Genomic DNA, 21,518 nt, shown 5'->3' on the forward strand with positions numbered 1-21,518 from the left:
AAAATACGATTCCGTATATCTTCTGTATATGTAGAAAATACGATTCCGTATATCATCTGTATATGTGGAAATACGAGTCCGTATATCCTCTGTATATGTAGAATATACGGTTTCGTATATCCTCTGTATACGTAGAAAATACGAATCCGTATATCATCTGTATATGTAGAAAATACGGTCCCGTATATCCTCGGTATATTTATAGTATACTAGGGATAACAACCTTAATATAGTCCGTATACGGGATTTTATTCTCCGTATACTTCAAAAGTACGAACAAATATACGTACATGTATATGGGGCAAATACGGAATTCCGTATATGCCTGATGCATATACGGACTTCCCGTATACCCGGTGTTCCCTATACGGACTCGTATACTTGGTCCGTATATTCGACGAATACATCCCGTACACGCCCGTATATGTCAAGAATACGGGACCGTATATTCCCGTATATCAGTATATTTTTCGCAGTGTTCACAGTTTAAAATAATATTCATCCCATGATAAACATATAAATATATTTTAACATTATTCAAATATATTTTGAACATTATTCAAATATATTTTAAACATTATTCAAATATGTTTTGAATATTATTCAAATATGTTTTGAATATTATTCAACAAGTGCCCAATCAAAGGCAGCCAATTACAATATGCATGAATATAGATTAACACAGTACTATTAATAATCATTTTTTAACTCTGGTATATATTTTTATGACAATAACTCATAATATTTAAAAGAAATGACCTATTCAACAAGCTGATGTACAAACAAACAATTATGTTGACATATTTATCATTCGACCAATGTAAACTGGAAAACCTTACGGCCAAGTCCTCTTAGTTCAAGCGAAGGAAGTTTGACTGTATAATGTAATGATCACATGCTTCATCAAACTAACTAATTTTATGAAAATATTATAATCTATTTACAGATTTTAGCCTGCGCACCATCAAATATTGCTGTAGATAATCTTGTAGAGAGACTCGCTCGCAGTAAACATAAAATTGTACGTCTAGGTCATCCCGCCAGATTGTTACCTCACATACAGAAATATTCACTGGATGCTATCCTGTCTACGAGTGATGAGACCAAACTAGTAGAGGATGTGAGGAAAGATCTTGATAAAACTCTGGTATGCAATTTTCATTTGGGTCAGAGATTATTTCATTTGGGTCAAAGATTATTTCATTTGGGTCAAAGATTATTTCATTTGGGTTAAAGATGATTTCATCTTGGTCAAAGAGTTCAAAGATTATACCATTTGGGTCAAAGGTTATTTAAAATAAAAATTTGTGTCCAGCCGAGTTTGAAAATTCAATGTTCGATTGGTAGGTTTCATATACAGACTTTAGATAGGTTTTCTTTGAAAGACTAGTTTTCAGATTCATGTTTAAAATGATTCATAAAAGAGAACCTATTTTGTTTTGGAAAAATTAATGTTCATTTGACAACCTGAAAGGGGAATAACTTTGATCAATCAATACTGATTTTAATTTTTGAGTTACTTCCCTTTATTTTTCTCAGCTTTTCATTACATACAAGACTGTTATGCCTGTGTTTGGAATACAATGTCTGATTATTGGTACATTGGTTTTTAGCTCGATAATTTGAAGAATAGGAAGAGCTATTGTACTTACTCAGGCATCTGCTTTATACTTCAGTTAAATTTTTTTGTACAAGCTGGTGTCTCCAAAACTAATGATGGGAATGAGTCGAATCCGCACACACTTAAGTGCAAAATAGGAGATCACTGTCTAAGGCTCATAACTCTAATCTTGATTTTGACAGAATTTTTTCAAAATTCTACATTATCCAGGCTCTTGTTTTACTATCAAGCACTTAGAACAGTGGATCATGCTGTCCTGACAGCTCTTGTTATAATATGCTTTTTAGTAGAAATAACACAGTGTCAGAGGTACACAGTCATGTTAAGGAAAAATTTAAGGATACAGGAAGCACAAACAGTAAAATAAATCATGACTCTAGTCAAAAACAGGTTTGATAGACCAATAAATAACTATATTCTGATAGCTTGATGGTAGTGCTGGAAACTGGACATTAATATTTAAATCATGTTATTTGTTCATTTGTATTTGGTAAGATATTATTTTAAATGGGATATATTAACAATGTAACTGGTGTATTGATGTAATGGAAAAATGATAAATAGGTACTAAATTTGATGTAACTTTATCATTATTATTAATTATTTGCGGATGACATTGATTTGCAAAAATGACAAATATACCCACGTCACAAAACTAACCACTTATACAGTATTTCCTTTCATTATTTATTTTGTAATATTTTAGTCAGGACTGAAGAAAGCTAGAAATAAAGGTGAAAAACAGAAACTTAGAGAAGAGATGAAATCTTTGCGTAAAGAACTACGCCAGCGTGCGGACGCTGCCACTAGAGACATTCTGAAACGAGCAGATGTTGTATTGGTTACCCTAACTAGTGCTACAGATGATGGACCAATGAAATTACTGGAAGAAAGTCATTTTGATGTGACAATTATTGATGAAGTGTCACAAGCTATGGAAGCAGCCTGCTGGATCCCGCTTTTAAGAACAAAGAAATGTATTCTAGCCGGGGACCATCTACAGTTACCTCCTACAATACTCTCAAACGAGTAAGTTATATTTTTCAATGTTGCTCAATAAAATGAAATATGGTTATTCTGAGATCTTGAATTTTTTATGTCCCCATTTAGGAATGTCACACTGTTTTGCTGTCAGACAGTCGACAGACCAGAAGACTATTAAAACAGTTGAATGAGGTGGTATCAGTGTCCCATGAACACATTTCTAATTAGATTATTTCTGACCCACCATTGAAAAAAGATAGGAAAATAATGATGTGCTCATGTACAGCAATGATTGTCTCAATGATATCTTAATAATATTGACACATTTTTATGGTCCAACGTTTGATAAATTAAGGGTTGTTGTTACTATTTTATGGGCCAATTTAGGGGCCTAGTTGTTTAAGTTTTTGTATTCAAACCAGTTGCACCTTCTCCACTGTGGGTTTCAGACCTGCAATTCTGTATTCTGTCATCTGAAGTAGCAATATATTCCACCATTTTATGGAATTTTGCCCCCCACTGACACAGTCTGTGTTGATGTGACGTAAAACCCAGCCAAAACGATTATTAAAAGATATGGGCTAATTTGCTTCAGTTCAAACTCTGTATGTGTTGCACTTTGTTTATTTAGATAGGCCTTATTTTGATTCTCATGTTTTCATGTAAATATTTGCCATTTACATTAATTGCATATATTACTGTTGTAGAGCTGCTAAAGAAGGCCTTGCTGTGACCTTGATGGAACGTGTCCTTGACCTTCATGGTGACAAGGTCATGAGAATGTTGACAACACAATACAGGATGAATGAGAAGATCATGCAGTGGTCATCAAAAGAATTGTACGAGTCCAAATTGATTGCTCATGATTCTGTTAAACATCATTTGCTGAGGTAATTAGTTTAATTTAAATAGATAGGGTATCTCTGATATGTTTGGGGGTGGGGGCCAAGGTCAAAGGTAACAAAGACTAGAAATTTATTGGGGAAGAATGTACTTTACTGGTATGCATGCAAGAAATGAAAAGATGGAGGATAGGTTCTTTCATGTACTTAATATGATTAGGAAATAAATTCCTTCATGTACTTAATAATAAGTACCCTCATGTTTAATTATACTTGAGATCTGAAACTTCTTAATACACTGACATTCTTATTACGAGAGCACCTACAGTACTTTGATTTTTTTCTCAATTAGGGATATGCCAGGTATTACTGATAACGAGACAAGTTTGCTACCATTGTTGTACATAGACACTGCTGGTTGTGACCTCCAGGAACTTGATTTGCCTGAGGAAATCTCTAAAGGAAATGAAGGTACTTTTTGTAAAATAACACCCTTCAGTTACAAGCTATAATTTTTGTCTGGTAGCAATCCTGTGACCTATTTTGCATCATTTCTTCTCATCAGCCAATCAATTTAAAAAGTTTTTATTTTTCCAGGAAAAAAAACACTTTATTTAATAGTTGTAGCAAGAGTCTCTCTTTTAAGTTTACTCCTAGATGTTTAATGGTTGTACTTAGTACTGGCTGATAAGGCTGAAAATAAATAAAGTTAGATTGATACTTGACATAATTTTTGTCTGAAGTAGTCTGAAAAATATCCTCTGAATGATAGCTGGAATGATAGCTGAATATTTAAAGTATAGTACATTATGTACATGAATTTAGTTGGAAATTGAAAGTTATTCCTTATTATTTGTTGCTTGACAGTTTGTCTTTATTTAAAATACGGCAAAAATATGAAATTACTGGTATAAGCCTTAACTACTAATTCAGAAGATTGTTTACTTTTCTACAGTATCTTATAATACCATGATTTGTGCTTATGTATATAATGCTTTAACTTTGCCGATAACAGTTTGGAACATGGCCATGAAAATAATGCAGAATGTTCCTTAAAACATGATAAAATAAGAAATAAACCTATTGATTTTTGAAATCATCATTGTTTACTACATCTAGTACTCAAAATAGAGAGAACGAGAGAAAACAAATTGTTGAAAGTTTTAGTGAACACGCTTGATTTATGTTTTGTTAAAACAGTCTAAACACAATAACTTGTCAAACTTCCATTTAATTTATCAGGGAAAGGATTTAAGACTGCAGTTTGGCTTTTTCTCAGAGAAATATTTCTGTAGCTGAAATGTCTTCTTCATGCAATAACTGGTTAACTCCTATTAGATTAAGAAGTACTTAACCTGTTATTGCACTATGATGAAGATTATTGTCTGATGTTAACTGGATGAAGAAAAAGTAATTTGAAAGCTTGGTGTTGTATAGAATATGACATAAGAATAATGTACATGTCTAAAAATACATATCCAAAATTTTTATGCCAAATTAACAACATGCAAAAAATTGAAATAGAAAATGAAATAACAGAAATTCACACCAGCAGTGAGAAAGTGTAAAAATTTATTTAATTATCTACTGGTTTAAAACACATAAGACTCATCATCAGCATAAAATATATATATTACCAAAATCTCATGACTAAAATATAGAAGTTGTGGAAGATGAATGTGACATAATTTTATTTAAGATAGTTACAGAAATTGTTTAAAGGCCCACATGCCACAGAAATGCTATATCAATTTTACTTCTCCAACTCTTTACTTTTATTTTTGGTTCCAAAAATTTTTCTTTTGCCATATAGCTGACTTATCTTTTGCTTCTGTAGGTCTGTTGGCAATTTGTAAAATTATAGTGATTTAGTATTTTGCATGGACGTCAAATACTACTTTGCTTATATTTTGCTACCTTTATGACACATTACTGCATGTTCAGCTTTACTTTCTCAGTTGTTAGACATCTAACATGCTATCAATTTATTTATTAAAACATTATTGAGTACATGTTTCATGAGTTAAACAAATTAAAACTATATGGATATCCGAGGCATAGTGGGCCTGTAAAATTATTTCTTAAACTTCAATGTAGTAACATGTTAGCTGGACTGCTGAGGTTTGTCTGAAATGTGCTAAAATTGACTTAAATATCAAGCAAACTTAATAAATCAAAACATACAAGAATAGTTGAGATTTATTTTGGACAGGTGAGGCAGATATTGTTGCTGTGCATGTTGAGAAGTTGTTGGCTTGTGGTGTACAGCAGGAAGATATTGCAGTTATTGCCCCTTATAACCTTCAGGTACTCCAGTTATAGAAGTAGATTTTTATGCCCCCGCCATGTAATGGCCGGGGCATATAGTGTTACCCTGTTCCGTCATTCCGTCCTTCCGTCCGTCCGTCCGTCCTTCCATCCTTCCGTCCTTCCGTCATTCTGTCATTCCGTCATCATCAGTTTCCGTTCATTATCTTAAGAACGGTTGCACACATTCAACTCAAATTTGACATATGGATATGTCATGAGAAAATACAGGTCAAGTTCGAATTTGGTCATGGTTCGATAATTTTTGGCAGAGTTATGCCCCTTTTACTTTGAAAATAATATGAAATTTCAGTTTCCGTTCATTATCTCCCCAACGGTACAACACATTTAACTCAAACTTGACATATGGATATGTCATGAGAAAATACAGGTCAAGTTCGAATTTGGTCATGGTTCGATGATTTTTGGCAGAGTTATGCCCCTTTTACTTTGAAAATAATATGAAATTTTCAGTTTCCGTTCATTATCTCCCCAACGGTACAACACATTCAACTCAAACTTGACATATGGATATGTCATGAGAAAATACAGGTCAAGTTCGAATTTGGTCGTGGTTCGATGATTTTTGGCAGAGTTATGCCCCTTTTACTTTGAAAATAATATGAAATTTTCAGTTTCCGTTCATTATCTCCCCAAAGGTACAACACATTCAACTCAAACTTGACATATGGATGCGTCAAAGGAATGTGCAGGTCAAGTTCAAATTTGGTCATGGTTCAATGATTATTGTCAGAGTTATGCCCCTTTCACTTTGAAAGTAATATGAAATTTTCATTTTCCGTTTATTATCTCCCCAATGGTGCAACACATTCAACTCAAATTTGACATATGGATATGTTTTTGGAATGCCCAGGCCAAGTTTGAGTTTGGTCATGGTTCAATGATTTTTGGCAGAGTAATGCCCCTTTCACTTTGAAAATAATATGAAATTTACAGTTTCTGTTCATTATCTACCCAACAGTGTTATATATTCAACTTAAATTTGACATATGGATATGTCAAACGAATGGGCAGGTTGGAATTTGGTCATGGTTTGATGATTTTTTGGCAGAGTTATGTCCCTTTCACTTTGAAAATAATATAGATACATCTTAGGAATAAGCAGTTTAAGTTTGAATTTGGTTGTAGTTCAATGATTTAAGACAAACTTATCTTTCCTGAATGTTGGAAAAATTTTGAACTTTCAGTTTCAGCACTCTTACTTTTAGCCATTATTTTGGCTACAAATATGCAATATGCTATTTTTAAAAGGTTTAGACTGAATAATTTCAGTGCCTTGAACATTGTATGAAAATGGTTTGTGTTAACATTGAAAAGTTTTAAGGGCTTTGAACTTAAAATGAAAAAAATAATTAATGCACCATCTGAAATTTTGGCTGCATGCGGGGGCATCCGTGGCATGATGACACATTTCTAGTTTTTAGCTCGACTTTTCTATGAAAAGGGGAGCTATCCTACTCGCCCCGGCGTCGGCGTCGGCGTTGGCGTCACACCTTGGTTAAGTTTTTCGTACCACCCCACTTTATTTCAGAAGTATTACAAGTATGGCTTTGAAACTTACCATACTTGTTCACCATCATAACCTCCATCTACAGACAAGAGTACATAACTCTGTCAAGGTTTTTGACAGAATTATGGCCCTTTTTTGACTTAGAAAGTGTATTGAGCTTGGTTAAGTTTTTTGTACCACCTCACTTTATTTCAAAACCATTGGAGGTATTGCTTTGAAACTGACCATACTTGTTTACCATCACGACCTTCATCAACAGACAAGAGGACATAACTCTGTCAAGGTTTTTGACAGAATTATGCCCCTTTTTGACTTAGAAAATACATTGAATATGGGTAAAATCCACTTATTGCCTTAACCCTTTGAGATATTGCTTTGAAACTTTTAATGCTATTTCACATCATTACCCCCATCTGTACGCAAGAGAAGGTAACTCTGTCAAGGATTTGTTTTAAAAATTAAGGCCTTTTATCGACTTAGAATTAAATTTATTTAAGGCTCAACTCAGTTTTTTTTTCTTTCTTACCAGCCCTCTTTTGACTTAAACATTTCAAACTTTGCTGCAGTGTTCAAGGGTATCACACAATTCAGTAAAATAATTCTTCACTAAATATCTTAATGCTCATGGCCATTGTTCACTTTAAAAATACAGAGATTCTTGTATTGCCTTTTACTGCAAAAACTTTTTTTATTGGCAAGCAATAAAAAAGTCGAGCGCGCTGTCTTACGGACAGCTCTTGTTTATTATTGTCTGATGCTGATTTGGTTTCTGTAGTTTGTTGAGTAGTCCACCTACTTGGTTGAGATGTCCTATGTTTTATTCAGATATGTGAATAATGAAATTGTACCCTACGTCGAAAAAGTCTTAAGATAAGATGGACCTACTGTGCTTTATTTGTTGGAAAATGTGATTAAAGTTTCATTTAATACATTAAAAATTTTATTAAAAAAAGAAGAAGCACAGATTGTAAAACCTTATTTTTTGCTGTTGAAAAAATTATATCTTATAGTGCAATATTTAAACAGAGATAAACCTGGTAATTGTAATAAGGATTGACTACATGACAATTGTTGGGATATTACATGATTTCAGTCATATATATTTATTCAGGATAAAAGTAAATTGTATTAGCAAAACATGATCTGTCATAAATTAAAGCCAGTTTGACAGTATTTTCTTTATTTAATAGCAGTTTAAAGCTTTTGATGTTATACATGTTATACAATATGTTAAAAAGTGTAAAAAGTAATTCTCAAACCTGTAGGAAAATTCTGATAAAGCCTGAAAGTTTTTTTTTTCTTAAGCATTTCTTCATTGTATTCAGGTAGAACTTGTTAGGCTGAGACTTGCCAGTAAATATCCAAAGATAGAGGTTAAATCTGTGGATGGATTTCAAGGCAGAGAGAAGGAAGCTGTTATTATCTCCCTTGTTAGGAGTAATACAAGAGGTTTGTTAATATTGTTTCAGTAATTATCTCCCTTGCTAGGAGTAATGCAAGAGGTTGGTTTACATTGTTTCAGTAATTATCTCCCTTGTTAGGAGTAATGCAAGAGGTTTTTGTGTCCCCACGATAGTGGCGGGCATTTAGATTTACCCTTGTCCGTTCGTCTGTCCGTCCTTCCGTCCGTTCACTTTTGTGTCGCACGTAACTCAAAAAGTATTTGACCTAGAGTCATGAAACTTTACAGGAATGTTGATCAGCATGTGTAGTTGTGCACCTGGGTATTTTCGTCTGGATATTTTTTTAGTATTTTCAGAGTTATTGCCCTTGACTTAGTAAAATTTTGCAATTTTCAACTTGTGTCGCATGTAACTCAAAAAGTATTTGACCTAGAGTCATGAAACTTTACATGAATGTTGATCAGCATGTGTAATTGTGCACCTGGGTATTTTCTTCTGGATATTTTTAGTATTTTAAGAGTTATTGCCCTTGACTTAGTAAATTTTGCAATTTTCAACTTGTGTCGCATGTAACTCAAAAAGTATTTGACCTAGAGTCATGAAACTTTACAGGAATGTTGATCAGCATGTGTAGTTGTGCACCTGGGTATTTTCGTCTGGATATTTTTAGTATTTTCAGAGTTATTGCCCTTGACTTAGTAAAATTTTGCAATTTTCAACTTGTGTCGAACGTAACTCAAAAAGTATTTGACCTAGAGTCATGAAACTTTACAGGAATGTTGATCATTATGTGTAGTTGTGCACCTGGGTATTTTCTTCTGAATATTTTTAGTATTTTCAGAGTTATTGCCCTTGACTTAGTAAAATTTTGCAATTTTCAAATTGTGTCGCATGTAACTCAAAAAGTATTTGACCTAGAGTCATGTAACTTCACAGGAATATTGATCAGCATGTGCAGTTGTGCACCAGGTATTTTTGTCTGGATTTATTTAGTATTTTTAGAGTTATTGCCCTTCACTTAGAAATTTTTTGCAATTTTCAACTTGTGTCGCATGCTACTCAAAAAGGATTTGACATAGTCATTAAACCTAATGGGCAGGTTGCTCAGCATATTTAGATTTGCACCTGGGGTTTCGCTTGTGGATTTATCCAGTATTTGTAGAGTTATTTCCCTTGACTTAGTAAAAAGATTGACTGAACAGTGGCGCGGTGGGGGCACCCGTGTCCTATGGACACATTTCTAGTTTTACATTGTTTCAGTAATTATCTCCCTTGCTATGAGTAATGCAAGAGGTTTGTTTACATTGTATCAGTAATTATCTCCCTTGCTAGGAGTAATGTAAGAGGTTTGTTTACATTGTTTCAGTAATTATCTCCCTTAAATTGTGTTAATAGTAATAATACATGAGGTTTGTTTTAATTTTTGAATGATTATATCCCTTGCTATTGCACACTTCAAAGCATATGTTTTTGTCAAATTCTGCAGAATATTTTCTTAGTATAAAATGAATGGTTTTACTAGAAGAAGCTCACTGAGGTCCAAAAGACTAAAAACAAAACAAAAAAAAATGAAAATCTTAGATTGATCAACTGTAGCTCTTCAAACAAAAATAAATGAAATATAATAAAGAACTGTAATCAGAATTAAAATTGAACATCAATATTTCATAGCCTATCTTGAGATAAATATGTTTAAGACTTTATTACAATAAAAATTATTAATCTGGAAAAGTTCAATGAGTGAAAGATTTGAAATTTTCCATACTGGTCATTGATGTAGACCTACATTAAAGTGTATAAAAATGTTGATATATATTCAGTCCCATTATGGTCAGAGATCTATGTTTATTTAGACATTCAAGTTTTAAATTTTAGGCTAACGGACCTTGATGAAATTCTTTTAACTTTATCATGTTTTGATCAATGACCTGAATAATGATGTCATGTCTATTTATAGGTGAGGTTGGTTTCCTGTCTGAGAGACGAAGAATTAATGTTGCTGTTACTCGAGCTAGGCGCCATTTAGCAGTTATTGGCGACAGCGAGACAGTATGCAAGGACAATTTCCTTTGTACATTGATAGAATATCTTAACCAAGAGTCAGAAGTACAGACTGCACAGCAGTATCTGGATGGTATGTAATACTGAGCAAACAGTGAAGCCACTGTTATACATAAATCAGTTTTAAAGGTATCAGCACAATTTATGATTATGAAGAAGTATGTAATTAAAGCAGCAACATACACCTCTCTGTTAGTGAATATTATTGGAGTGGGGCATATGTGGTTGTTGACTTCAAACCACTAGTTAATCATCACTGTTGGTTTGGATCCCACCAGGGAATTTGGATACTTCAGTGTTAGAAAGCAATCCAACTAGCTTCTGGAATGTTGGTGGTTCTATTCAGGTGCCTTCTTGTGCCTGAAATAATGCACTGAAGGGCATCTGATGTCTTCATCCCAGTAAAGCTAAAAAGTCGTCATATGACCTTTACAGTGTTGGTGTGATGTAAAACCCAACCAGAAAAAGTATTATAGATTTGCATTTGAAATGTACATTTCATTGAGCAGATTTCCCAAATTTTATCTTCAAAGTAATTTTCCTGTGTTGCTGAGTGTTAAAGTTTGATGTCTAACATATGTTTTACATCTGAAACCCTTTACTCAGTGTTTTTGTATGCTCATTGTTTCATGAGAGTAGACTATCTAGGTAGCATACAAAAGGTCAATGATTCTACAAAGGTACCTGCACATGCCTAAAGTAATTCATGAAGGGGGCACCAGCTGTCTATTTCCACCAGTAATGCTGGAAAGTCTTCTTGTTCCATCTAATCTTTGCAGTATTAGTTTGATTAAAATCCTACAAAACAAATAAAGAACAAAGTATTAGAATGTTCCTATTTTTCTGGCAACATATGTCACTGTATGTTCTTTCAGAACTGGAATCCTTATACATTTCATCAACAGTAATAATTGTGTGAGTATCAAATTTTAAGAGAAAGAAATGACTTATATTTGAAGGGATTTTAGAAAAAATTGAAGTAGTTTAATTAACAAAAACACTCTGAAGTGTTGATATTGTCAGTTATCCGAAGATTATTGGCAATTAAGACCTTGTAAATAAAATTAATGTTAAATATGTACATTAATAAGAAAGAAAGTACCTTTTTAGACCCTTTAATTTAATAATTTTCCCCTCTATTTAATACAAAGTTTTTCCCCTTTGTTTTAGATAAAGTTATTCTCCTCTATTTTAGATGGGGTATTACAGCAATGCGATGTAGTTAGACCAGAGCATCTGGACGATCTTATGGCACTTTCAAAGAAACAGGGCTCGGATAAAGGGGCCAGGCCAAAGTCACATAAACAACAAACAAATCCTAAACAGCCTGCTGATAGAAATAAAAAAGAATCTCATCCACATGAAGCTAATAAAAAATTCAGGTAATATTTTTATGATTCTTCTAGACTGAGTTTTAAAACAGAAGCACTTTTGTAGAGGGTTAAAAGATCATTTGGTCGTGTATTAACATTTGTGGAAGCACAAGGATGCATTTGAAGCCAGAGTATACAGGGCGAGGGATTTAATAAGTCTGAGTGTTTCTGCAGATGCTAATACAGGAACAGATGGTGCATTAGTGCTATTCTTGCATAAAAGTATGTTTGATTTTGCAGTTCTGCATGCCAATATTTTGTTAAGGAATAAAGAAACAGGTTTGGTAATGTTTTTCATATGCAAGTTCAATGTCATCTGACAGTTATGTTTTGATAATGAAACTACCAGGGCAATCATTGCGTTAAGCTGTCTTACATGGTGCCTTGGGTTGCACTTGTGTGATTGTATCTGTTAATCCATGTTTATTTCTTAGTTTATGTAACTTGTGTGCACAGTTTTAATGCAAGAATATTGTTTAAATTGACAATTGTTAAATCTGCCTGTTATTTCACTTGTATGATTTTAAATTCCATCCAGCTTTGGGTTTCAACTATGCAAGAAATGTAGCAGTCTTTAATGTGCGACTGTAAAAATATCTTGCTAACTACTTTCAAGATAGTAGTTCTGTTCTAGAGCTAGTCTGTGCTTGAAATACTGTTCATTAAAAACACTCATATAATCATAATTATGCAAAATATGAGACTAAAAAATCTTACAAGGAAAATAAAATAAATGTAAAATAACAGCTTAAATACATATTCAGTAATTGTTGAAACCTTACATTTTCAAACGTCTGCTTACATAATTGTGTCCTTGTAATATTTTTGTTCTTTGTGTGATTGATAGTTGGTTTGTTATGACTACATGTAGTTACAAAATGCTTTCAATACTCTTTTTTTCAAGTTTCCAAATTTTCAAAGGAAATAAAAATTATTAAAATTCTTCATAAACTTCTAAAAAATACAGTCTTTTATCTCCAGTGCATCATACACTTTATTATATGCCCGAAAGGGCATATTATGTTATACCCCCTGCCGTCTGTCTGTCTGTCCGTCCGTCCGCCCGGACATACCAACTTTTGATATTTAAGAGGTAAATCAGCTCATAAACTACACCTGGACCAAAGTCCATAAGCAAAATCAGCTCATAAAATCAAAAAAATAGCTCTTAATTTGAATTTTATGAGCTTTTGTTCTTTATTTAACTACGGAATGAAGCTCATAAATATCAAATGTTTGCTCGGACGTACGTACGTCCGTCCGTCCGTTAGCAATTTGGTTTCCGGAGCATAACTTAAGTTCCATTCGACCCACAATGTTCAAACTTCATAGGATGATTGTCCATATTGGGTAGAAGACCCCTATTGATTTTGGGGTCACAAGGTCAAAGGTCAAGGTCACTATTACCTTGATACTGAAAACAGTTTCCGGAGCATAACTTAGTTCCAATTGACCCACAATGTCTAAACTTCATAGGATGATTGTCCATATTGGGTAGAAGACCCCTATTGATTTTGGGGTCACAAGGTCAAAGGTCAAGGTCACTATTACCTTGATACTGGAAACAGTTTCCGGAGCATAACTTAAGTTCCATTTGGCCCACAGTGTTCAAACTTCATAGGATGATTGTCCATATTGGGTAGAAGACCCCGATTGATTTTGGGGTCAAAAGGTCAAGGGTCAAGGTCACTATATCCTTAAAACTGAAAACAGTTTCTGGAGCATAACTTAAGTTCCATTTGGCCCACAATATTCAAACTTCATAGGATGATTGTCAATATTGGGCAAAAGACCCCTATTGATTTTGGGGTCACAAGGTCAAAGGTCAAGGTCACAATTACCTTAAAACCAAAAACAATTTCCAGAGCATAACGTAAGTTCCATTTGGCCCACAATATTCAAACTTCATAGGATGATTGGCCATATTGGGTAGAAGACCCCTATTGATTTTGGGGTCACAAGGTCAAAGGTCAAAGTCACTTTTACCTAAATACTGAAAACAGTTTCTAGAGCATAATTAAAGTTCCAATTGGCCCACAATATTCAAACTTCTTAGGATGATTGTCCATATAAGGTAGAAGACCCCTATTGATTTTGGGGTCACAAGGTCAAAGGTTAAGGTCATTATTAATAACTTAAGTATTAATCAACCTACAGCTGTAATATTTTATAGGATGAACAGCGAATCCCCATGTCTTACAAATGCTTCATCCTTACTAAAAAAAAAACACTTTCGGGCATATAATGCTCCGCCTAGCGGTGCTCTTGTGCCATTTGTAATTGCATAGAGAATAGGGAATTTTTGTTTTATGTACAGCTAAACAACTTTTCATTTTCCAGCCTGATCATAGCTGGGTTTTATCCATTTATACACTCCTGCCTAGTCATATCAGCCAAATCTGTTGTCCTTGTACAGTACATATTGATCAAATTTCTACTTTAAATATTTACATTATTTACATAATCTGTAGACTATAAATACAATCTTCTCATAATTTTATCATGTCACACAATATTTATAGGCACGATTTCTCTGAAGAGGCTGAAACACTTCCAAATTGTTAAAGTTAATATATAAGCAATGACCCTTAAATTGCTTTAATTTGAAAATATGGTTCGTGTTCCCTGTCTGATATAAGCAGTGTATATTGATTTCAAACCAAAACAGATTTTGATTTTATTGTGCTCAGAAATGTTGCCAAGACATTCGTTGTGACATTGTTACACTAGGCTGTCTTATGAGTCAGAAGAAAAAGAAAAACTTATATGTATTGCCTCAACAGTTATTTGTGCCTGCTTGTTGGTTTTTATCAACACCAAATCTTTGGACATGTCAGTAGGCCAGATTAAAATTGACTTGACTTATACATTACATCGAGCTTGTAGGTCAAATTTTGAAGTTAGCTTGATTTCATTAACAGTGGATTTTGCAACTCGACCTTGTTTTTGTGAATGGTATGTCTTCATAATTGGACACAAGAACCTTTTAGGATATGACCTCAAAAAAAAAAAATTAAGTTGACTCATAAATGACTTTGACCATAAAAGTTTAAATTGTTAAATTTTGTTAGATTTTTGTTTAATTGAAATTTCACTGTTTTTTAACCATAATTTTGTAACTTATAACTGGATTGTCTTCATACTTAAACATAATCGCACAAAACTGACATGTTGAATATTCAGGTTAGAACTTGACCTTTAAATGACCTTGACCACCTTAGTCAAATTGAAATTTACGTAAATTGAGATAAGATTGTTATTTATTGACTGATGTTTGATACATACTCTGACAATAGAAAAACAATTTAGTGACAAAACCACAAAAGTGACAAAACTGTTATGACTCAATCAAGAATATAAAATCCACTAGAGGGCAGAGCAGGCAGAAGCTTGGTGGTTTTACTCAGGTCCCTTCTCGGCATTACATACTGCACATCCAGGCAGTCGGCTGATGCCCTAAATGTTCATGAACAGGCTCAATCAAACAGAGCCTGCAACATTTTCAATTTTGCGGTGTTTTTGGACTTTATTTAGGAACTCTGTTTTTCTCTATTATACAGTACCAGTGTGACTTAAAATCCAACAAAATAAACAAATATTTATCTGATTTAAATGTATCAACATTCAAAGTCATGTTGTTAAATTATTTTTACTTACCTAATTTAGGAGGAAAATTCAAACATAACCATTAAGACGGTATTAGGCTATGATCATTATAAAACATAAAATTTTGAGACTTAAAATATATGTTTGCATATTTGTCTTGTCATGTACATAAAGGCCAAAAGATATGTATATGTATATAAGTGAAGTGTCTTTAATTTCTAGTAATTGAACGACATCTTTACATCAATATTCCACGTTTTATTACAGCGTTTTAATCAAGTTTAGGGGGAATATTGCTTCAGAAATATTTTCTCTAGAGACTGGTTTGTAAATGTAATTAATCAAGAATATATTGTGAACAAGACACTTTTAATACGTTCAAAATGTGTGGAAACTGGGTCTCTGTTGAAATTGGATTTTTCAAACTGTGAGATGCATTAGGCCAGAAAACTTGAGAGTGTTACAGCAGTAAATAATATCTTTATATAGCGAAACATGTTTTTTTTTTTTTTCTTTTTAATTATGTCACACCCTTTCTAGAATTAAGAGATACTATTTTAGCTTCTAGTTATAAATGGAAATTGTATTTTTAGTAAGACCATTTTTGTCATAAAAGTGCATGTAATTAATTGACCTTATGGGTAGCTATATAAAATTTTCCTCATTTGTAAAATTTTCCTCATTTGAAAAAAAAAAAAAAAAATAGATCAGTACCCATAGAGCCACTTGGTGAATGTCACCTTTTTAGCTTGACTATTCGATAAGAATAAGTAGAGGCATTGTAGTCACCCGAGCGTCGGCGTCAGTGTCGGCGTCTGCATCTGCGTCAGCGTAACCACTTATGTTAAAGTTTTTGTAATAGTTCAAATATTTTCAAAGTCCATTGACATATGGCTTTGAAACTTTGCACACTTGTTCACCATCATGACCCCAACCTGTAGACAGGAGGAGTTAACTCTATCAAGCATTTTGACAGAATTATGCCCCTTTTTCGACTTAGAATTTACGTTAAAGTTTTTGTAATAGTTCAAATATTTTCAAAGTCCATTGACATATGCCTTTGAAACTTTGCACACTTGTTCATCATCATGACCCCAACCTGTAGACAGGAGGAGGTAACTCTATCAAGCATTTTGACAAAATCATGCCCCTTTTTCGACTTAGAATTTACGTTAAAGTTTTTGTAATAGTTCAAATATTTTCAATGTCCATTGACATATGGCTTTGAAACTTTGCACACTTGTTCACCATCATGACCCCAACCTGTAAACATGAGGAGGTAACTGTATCAAGCATTTTTTTTACTATCAAGCACTAAGAATAGTCCAGCGTTGCTTTCCTACCGACAGCTCTTGTTTTTTATCTTTTGAACCTACACCACACCACACCACACCACACCACATCACACCACCCCAACCCATAACTAAAGATTTGATTTTTAGCTCCTCTTTTCAAAGAAAAAAAGTGAAGCTATTTTCATAATCCTCTGGTTGGCATTGGTTAACCTTTTCGAAACTGTCAAAGATATTCACTGCAAACTTTGTACACATTTTTATTGATGTAAAAGGACACCATTTCAAAAGGAAAGATAACTTAAGACATTTAGCCATAGTGAAACCATTTGTAAAGGTCCATTTTCTTACTAGAAATTATCAAAGCTATTCATGTGAAACTGGATATACATGTTCACTATCAAAATAGCTTAACAGTCATGAAGGACAGATAACTTAATAATAATTTGTATTTTAGCAAACAAAATCAAGCTGAGGAAGAAAGTAGGCTAAAAGAGTTGGAGGAAGAAATTGAACTGTTTATTTCTAATCAACATGCAGATGTTTTAGAATTTCCAAGCTCATTGTCTGGAAGAGAGAGATTTCTAGTCCATGAGGTTTGTATGAAATTGATAGTTTTGCTGCTTTAAGTTATTAGATATTTTAAAATTGCATTTCATATAACCACGAAGTTAATTGTATGAAATTGAAAGTTTTGCTTATTTAAGTGATTAGATATTTTTAAAATACATTTCATATAACCTTGCAGTTAATTGTATGAAATTGAAAGTTTTGCTTCTTTAAGTGATTAGATATTTTAAAAATTTCATTTCATATAACTTTGCAGTTAAACTGCCTGCCTCACAAATCAGATTATTGGTCAGAGTCATACCAGATGATAATGATGTATTTTTTGCTTGGCTTTTTGATTAATAGGGAAACATCAAATTTTTAATATTTTTTTGTGCAAGTTGGTATCTGACTGAAAAACTACTGAAAGGAATGGGTACAAACTTCACACACTTGTTTCAGAGCTTAATAGAATGTCACTATCCAAAGCCCATAACTCTAAGGTGGATTTTTACAGAATTATGGCCCTTTTGAATTTAAAAAGTTCTACATTATAATGATTATCCTGGCCTTTGTTTTACTATCAAGTAATGAGAATAGTCAAGTACTACATCCTAGTGAGAGCTCTTGTTTTATGTTACACTGGCGTGAGTTACTAGTAGACTGGATTATACTTAAATGAGTTTATCTGGCATATAGGGACTGGAAATATTTTTTTCAAACAGTTGTTTACATTTGGGATTAGGGTATAAATCAATTATTTGTTTGCGAAATCTCATACGATACATGTATGTTCGCTCTGTTTTACAAGAAAAATCATTGTTATTGAGCAAAATAAACCAGATATGAAGAAAAACATTGAAATGCTAACTCTGGTTGGGCTTTTTTTTAGAGATCAGTAAAAATGTTGATTTTACCTTTTGTTGTTGCTTGAGTTACAACATTATGTATTGATTAGTGACAAAAAGAATTTAGCAATGTAAAAAGCAAGTGCTATTAAGGCATTTTAATAATAATTATTTGATCTATAAATTGGTTTTATGGATAAAAAAGTGACTAATATTGTTTGCTATATTTCACTCCAGATTGCAGAGAAGCATGGTCTTGCGCATACAAGCAAGGGCATAGGTGAAGATAGATTTATTGTGGTAACAAAACCTGGTAAATCATTGTTGGCTGAATCAGATATTCAAAATGATGAAAAGGAAGATGCTGTAAGAAATACTGTTGAAATGGATAACAGACATGTAGATGAGGATATTGATGAAAGTAAGAGCAAAAGAAATAAAAAGAAAAAGAAGAAAAATAAAGAAAATATAGAAGTGAATGTTGAAGATAGCCTTAATAATTGTGGAAATGAAGAGCTAGTTGATGAACCTTTGAACAATGGTAATATATCTGCAAAAGATTTTAATGAGGCAAAGGAATTCATAGGAGCTCCCATTTCTGATGGTAAAATTGTCTGTGGTATTTGTAAAAAGGATGTACTCAAAGCAAATCTGCAACTGCATGAAATTCATTGTGCTAGGAAGGAAAAAGATATGAGAATGAAAAGGGAAGAGGTGGAAGTTAAAGAAAAGCAGAAGAAAGAGGTATCCAAGTCAATCAAAGCACCGGAAATTTGATAAAGAACTAGCAGAAAGAGTGGAAAGGTTGATAAAGATGACATAGATGCTTTGATTGCAACAGTTCAAAATATGGACAACTTTTGCTGTTTCAAGAAGTGCAAAACCAGTGTCCAGACACTGTTTCAAGTATGTTCACATTGTCAAGGAAGATACTGTATGTCACATCATATACCAGAGGTACATGGATGTGGGGAAGCAGCACGGGCTCAAGCCCGAGCTAGAATAAGTAAAGATGGTGTCCTGTATAGAGGTAGTGGGGTACCAGAAAAAAGACCAGATGCAACAAAGAAAGCTCATTTACACAGGAAGTTAGATTCAAAATTAACAGAACTTTCTGCTAAAAGGAAAGGAAAGCCCAAAAAGTGATCTTTTACTAGTCTCTGTGATGATATTTATTTAATTATTAAATCTTTGATGATATTTAATTATTTATTTATCAAATCTATGATTTTCATTTACATAAATATATTTATTTATTGAAAAGAGGCAAAAAGGATTAGTGTAAAAAAAAGTGAAGATGTTGTCATGTCATTGACCGTCAGTTAACCCTTGGTTAACCTTTTTGTTAAGTTCTCATTTATGGTCATTAAAGTCAATGCTTAGTACATTGGAACTACTACTTTGGCAGATCTTGCTATACTCGCAGTAACAAATTCATATGTAAGACATTTTAAATTGAAAGTATGATTAAGCCACCAAGTACAGATTGTTCGTACTAGCAGCTTCATATTTTTGCTTGTGATACCTACTTTTGTCACTTTCTGCCGCATGAATTGTGATATTCTCAGAAAAGAGAACCAAGATGTGAATTGTTGCTGAATAAAATTGTGTTAAAAAGTTTGTCATTGAGTTGTATTTTTTAATGACACGTGTTATTTAATAAGGCAGTTTAACCAGACATTTTTCTATGCATTGTACATATTTTTAATTTATATATCTAGAACAACATTGTATCCTCTATATAAAATAATGTTAAGTGTGAGAAAATCACTTATATTCCTAAAACATGCACTTTGTTTAAGGTTTTCTCTTAAATATTTTGTTGGAAGCGACAATAACTGCTATCTCACCAGAATACAACGTTTCTCTAGCAAGTTCTGTGCATTTCAGATTTTAATTTGCTGATATTTTAAAATGTGTAAGCGATATTTAACTTTTTGTTAATTTGTCTTCAGCCTAATTCGCAATTCATCCATTAATATTCTTTAATCTCATTAATTTTGTTTGACACTGGATTACATTGTTCTCAAAGCACTCAATATTCTATAGGTAGGGGAAAATGTTCTGAAACAGAGAAATTTTTCATTCCAATAAAATCCCAACAGTCATTAACTAAAGATACGGGGCTTACTTTCAATGTTGAAATATTGTGTTCATGCTAGAAATGTGAAAGGGTAAAACCCATAAATTAAAGGAAGTTTTTTCCCGTCGTATTTGAGTACCCTTGTCCGTCTGTCTGTCCCTAACGTCAGTCACAGTGATTTTAAATCTTTGAAAATATTGTTGTCCTTCTTTATACTTTTAAAATGACCAGAAGGGGTCAATAGGCGTGACAAGGTCCCAAAATTTTATTATAGGTGATGGGAAAAGCAAGGGATATTGGAATAAATTGTACAATTTTCCGTTTTTTAATCAATACCCAAAAATTTTATATTGAAAATTTTTTAATTTTTTAAGACGAAATTGAACCCAAATTTTATATAATTTAACCATTAATTTTATGCAGTAATTTTTGACTTTCCCCACGGATTAAAAATTTTACTAAAATTTTTAATGTTAAACAACTTGTTATACTCATATTTGAATTAATTTTTTTTGGGTGAAAATCTGCAGGACTGTTAAGTTGGAAGTTTAAAATTATGCGTAACAATAACATTTACATTGTATCTTCAGTATGAACAATGATATACAATGATCTCGTCTTGACTTAAACATACATTTGAAGGAACAAGGAACAAAATCAGAACGTAAAATTGAAAAAAAACACATATACATCACTAGTCTATGTATGGACAGATGTTGCCTCATGAAAAAGTCGAACATAGGATGCCCATCATATAAACTCAAAGGGGCAACATACTACTTTGCATCACAAGACTATTAGGCGGAAAGTGATGAACTTTCAATACTCTCATTAAAATCTAGGTGTGTCTTCAGACTATGAATTGTTTTATTTATATTCATTTATGAAAACAATGAGGTATCAAATAAAACAAAAAAACTTCAAAACAAATGTATATTGTTTGCAATTAAAAACCTTTGTTAATATAGGGTATACTTATATTATATTAATAGTTTACGTAGTTTACTATCACATTAAT

At 32.9% G+C, this 21,518-nt stretch overlaps 1 protein-coding gene across 1 annotated transcript; it reads left to right on the forward strand.

The window, feature by feature from the left end:
* Nucleotides 1-946: 946 nt before the first annotated feature.
* Nucleotides 947-20,031, forward strand: LOC132748564 (DNA-binding protein SMUBP-2-like; the record flags this gene model as incomplete). The annotated part of the gene is given in 10 exon segments (XM_060738171.1): nt 947-1,147; nt 2,328-2,650; nt 3,313-3,495; nt 3,800-3,918; nt 5,660-5,754; nt 8,611-8,734; nt 10,646-10,822; nt 11,945-12,131; nt 17,478-17,616; nt 18,655-20,031. Coding segments are annotated over 10 exon segments (2,457 nt in total), but the record flags the coding sequence as incomplete, so codon positions are not given.
* Between the last annotated feature and the right edge of the window lie 1,487 nt (nt 20,032-21,518).

The sequence above is a fragment of the Ruditapes philippinarum genome, unplaced genomic scaffold, assembly GCF_026571515.1.
Source record: "Ruditapes philippinarum isolate M1 unplaced genomic scaffold, ASM2657151v2 ctg3347_1_1_1_1, whole genome shotgun sequence".
In the NCBI taxonomy this organism is placed as follows: domain Eukaryota; kingdom Metazoa; phylum Mollusca; class Bivalvia; order Venerida; family Veneridae; genus Ruditapes; species Ruditapes philippinarum.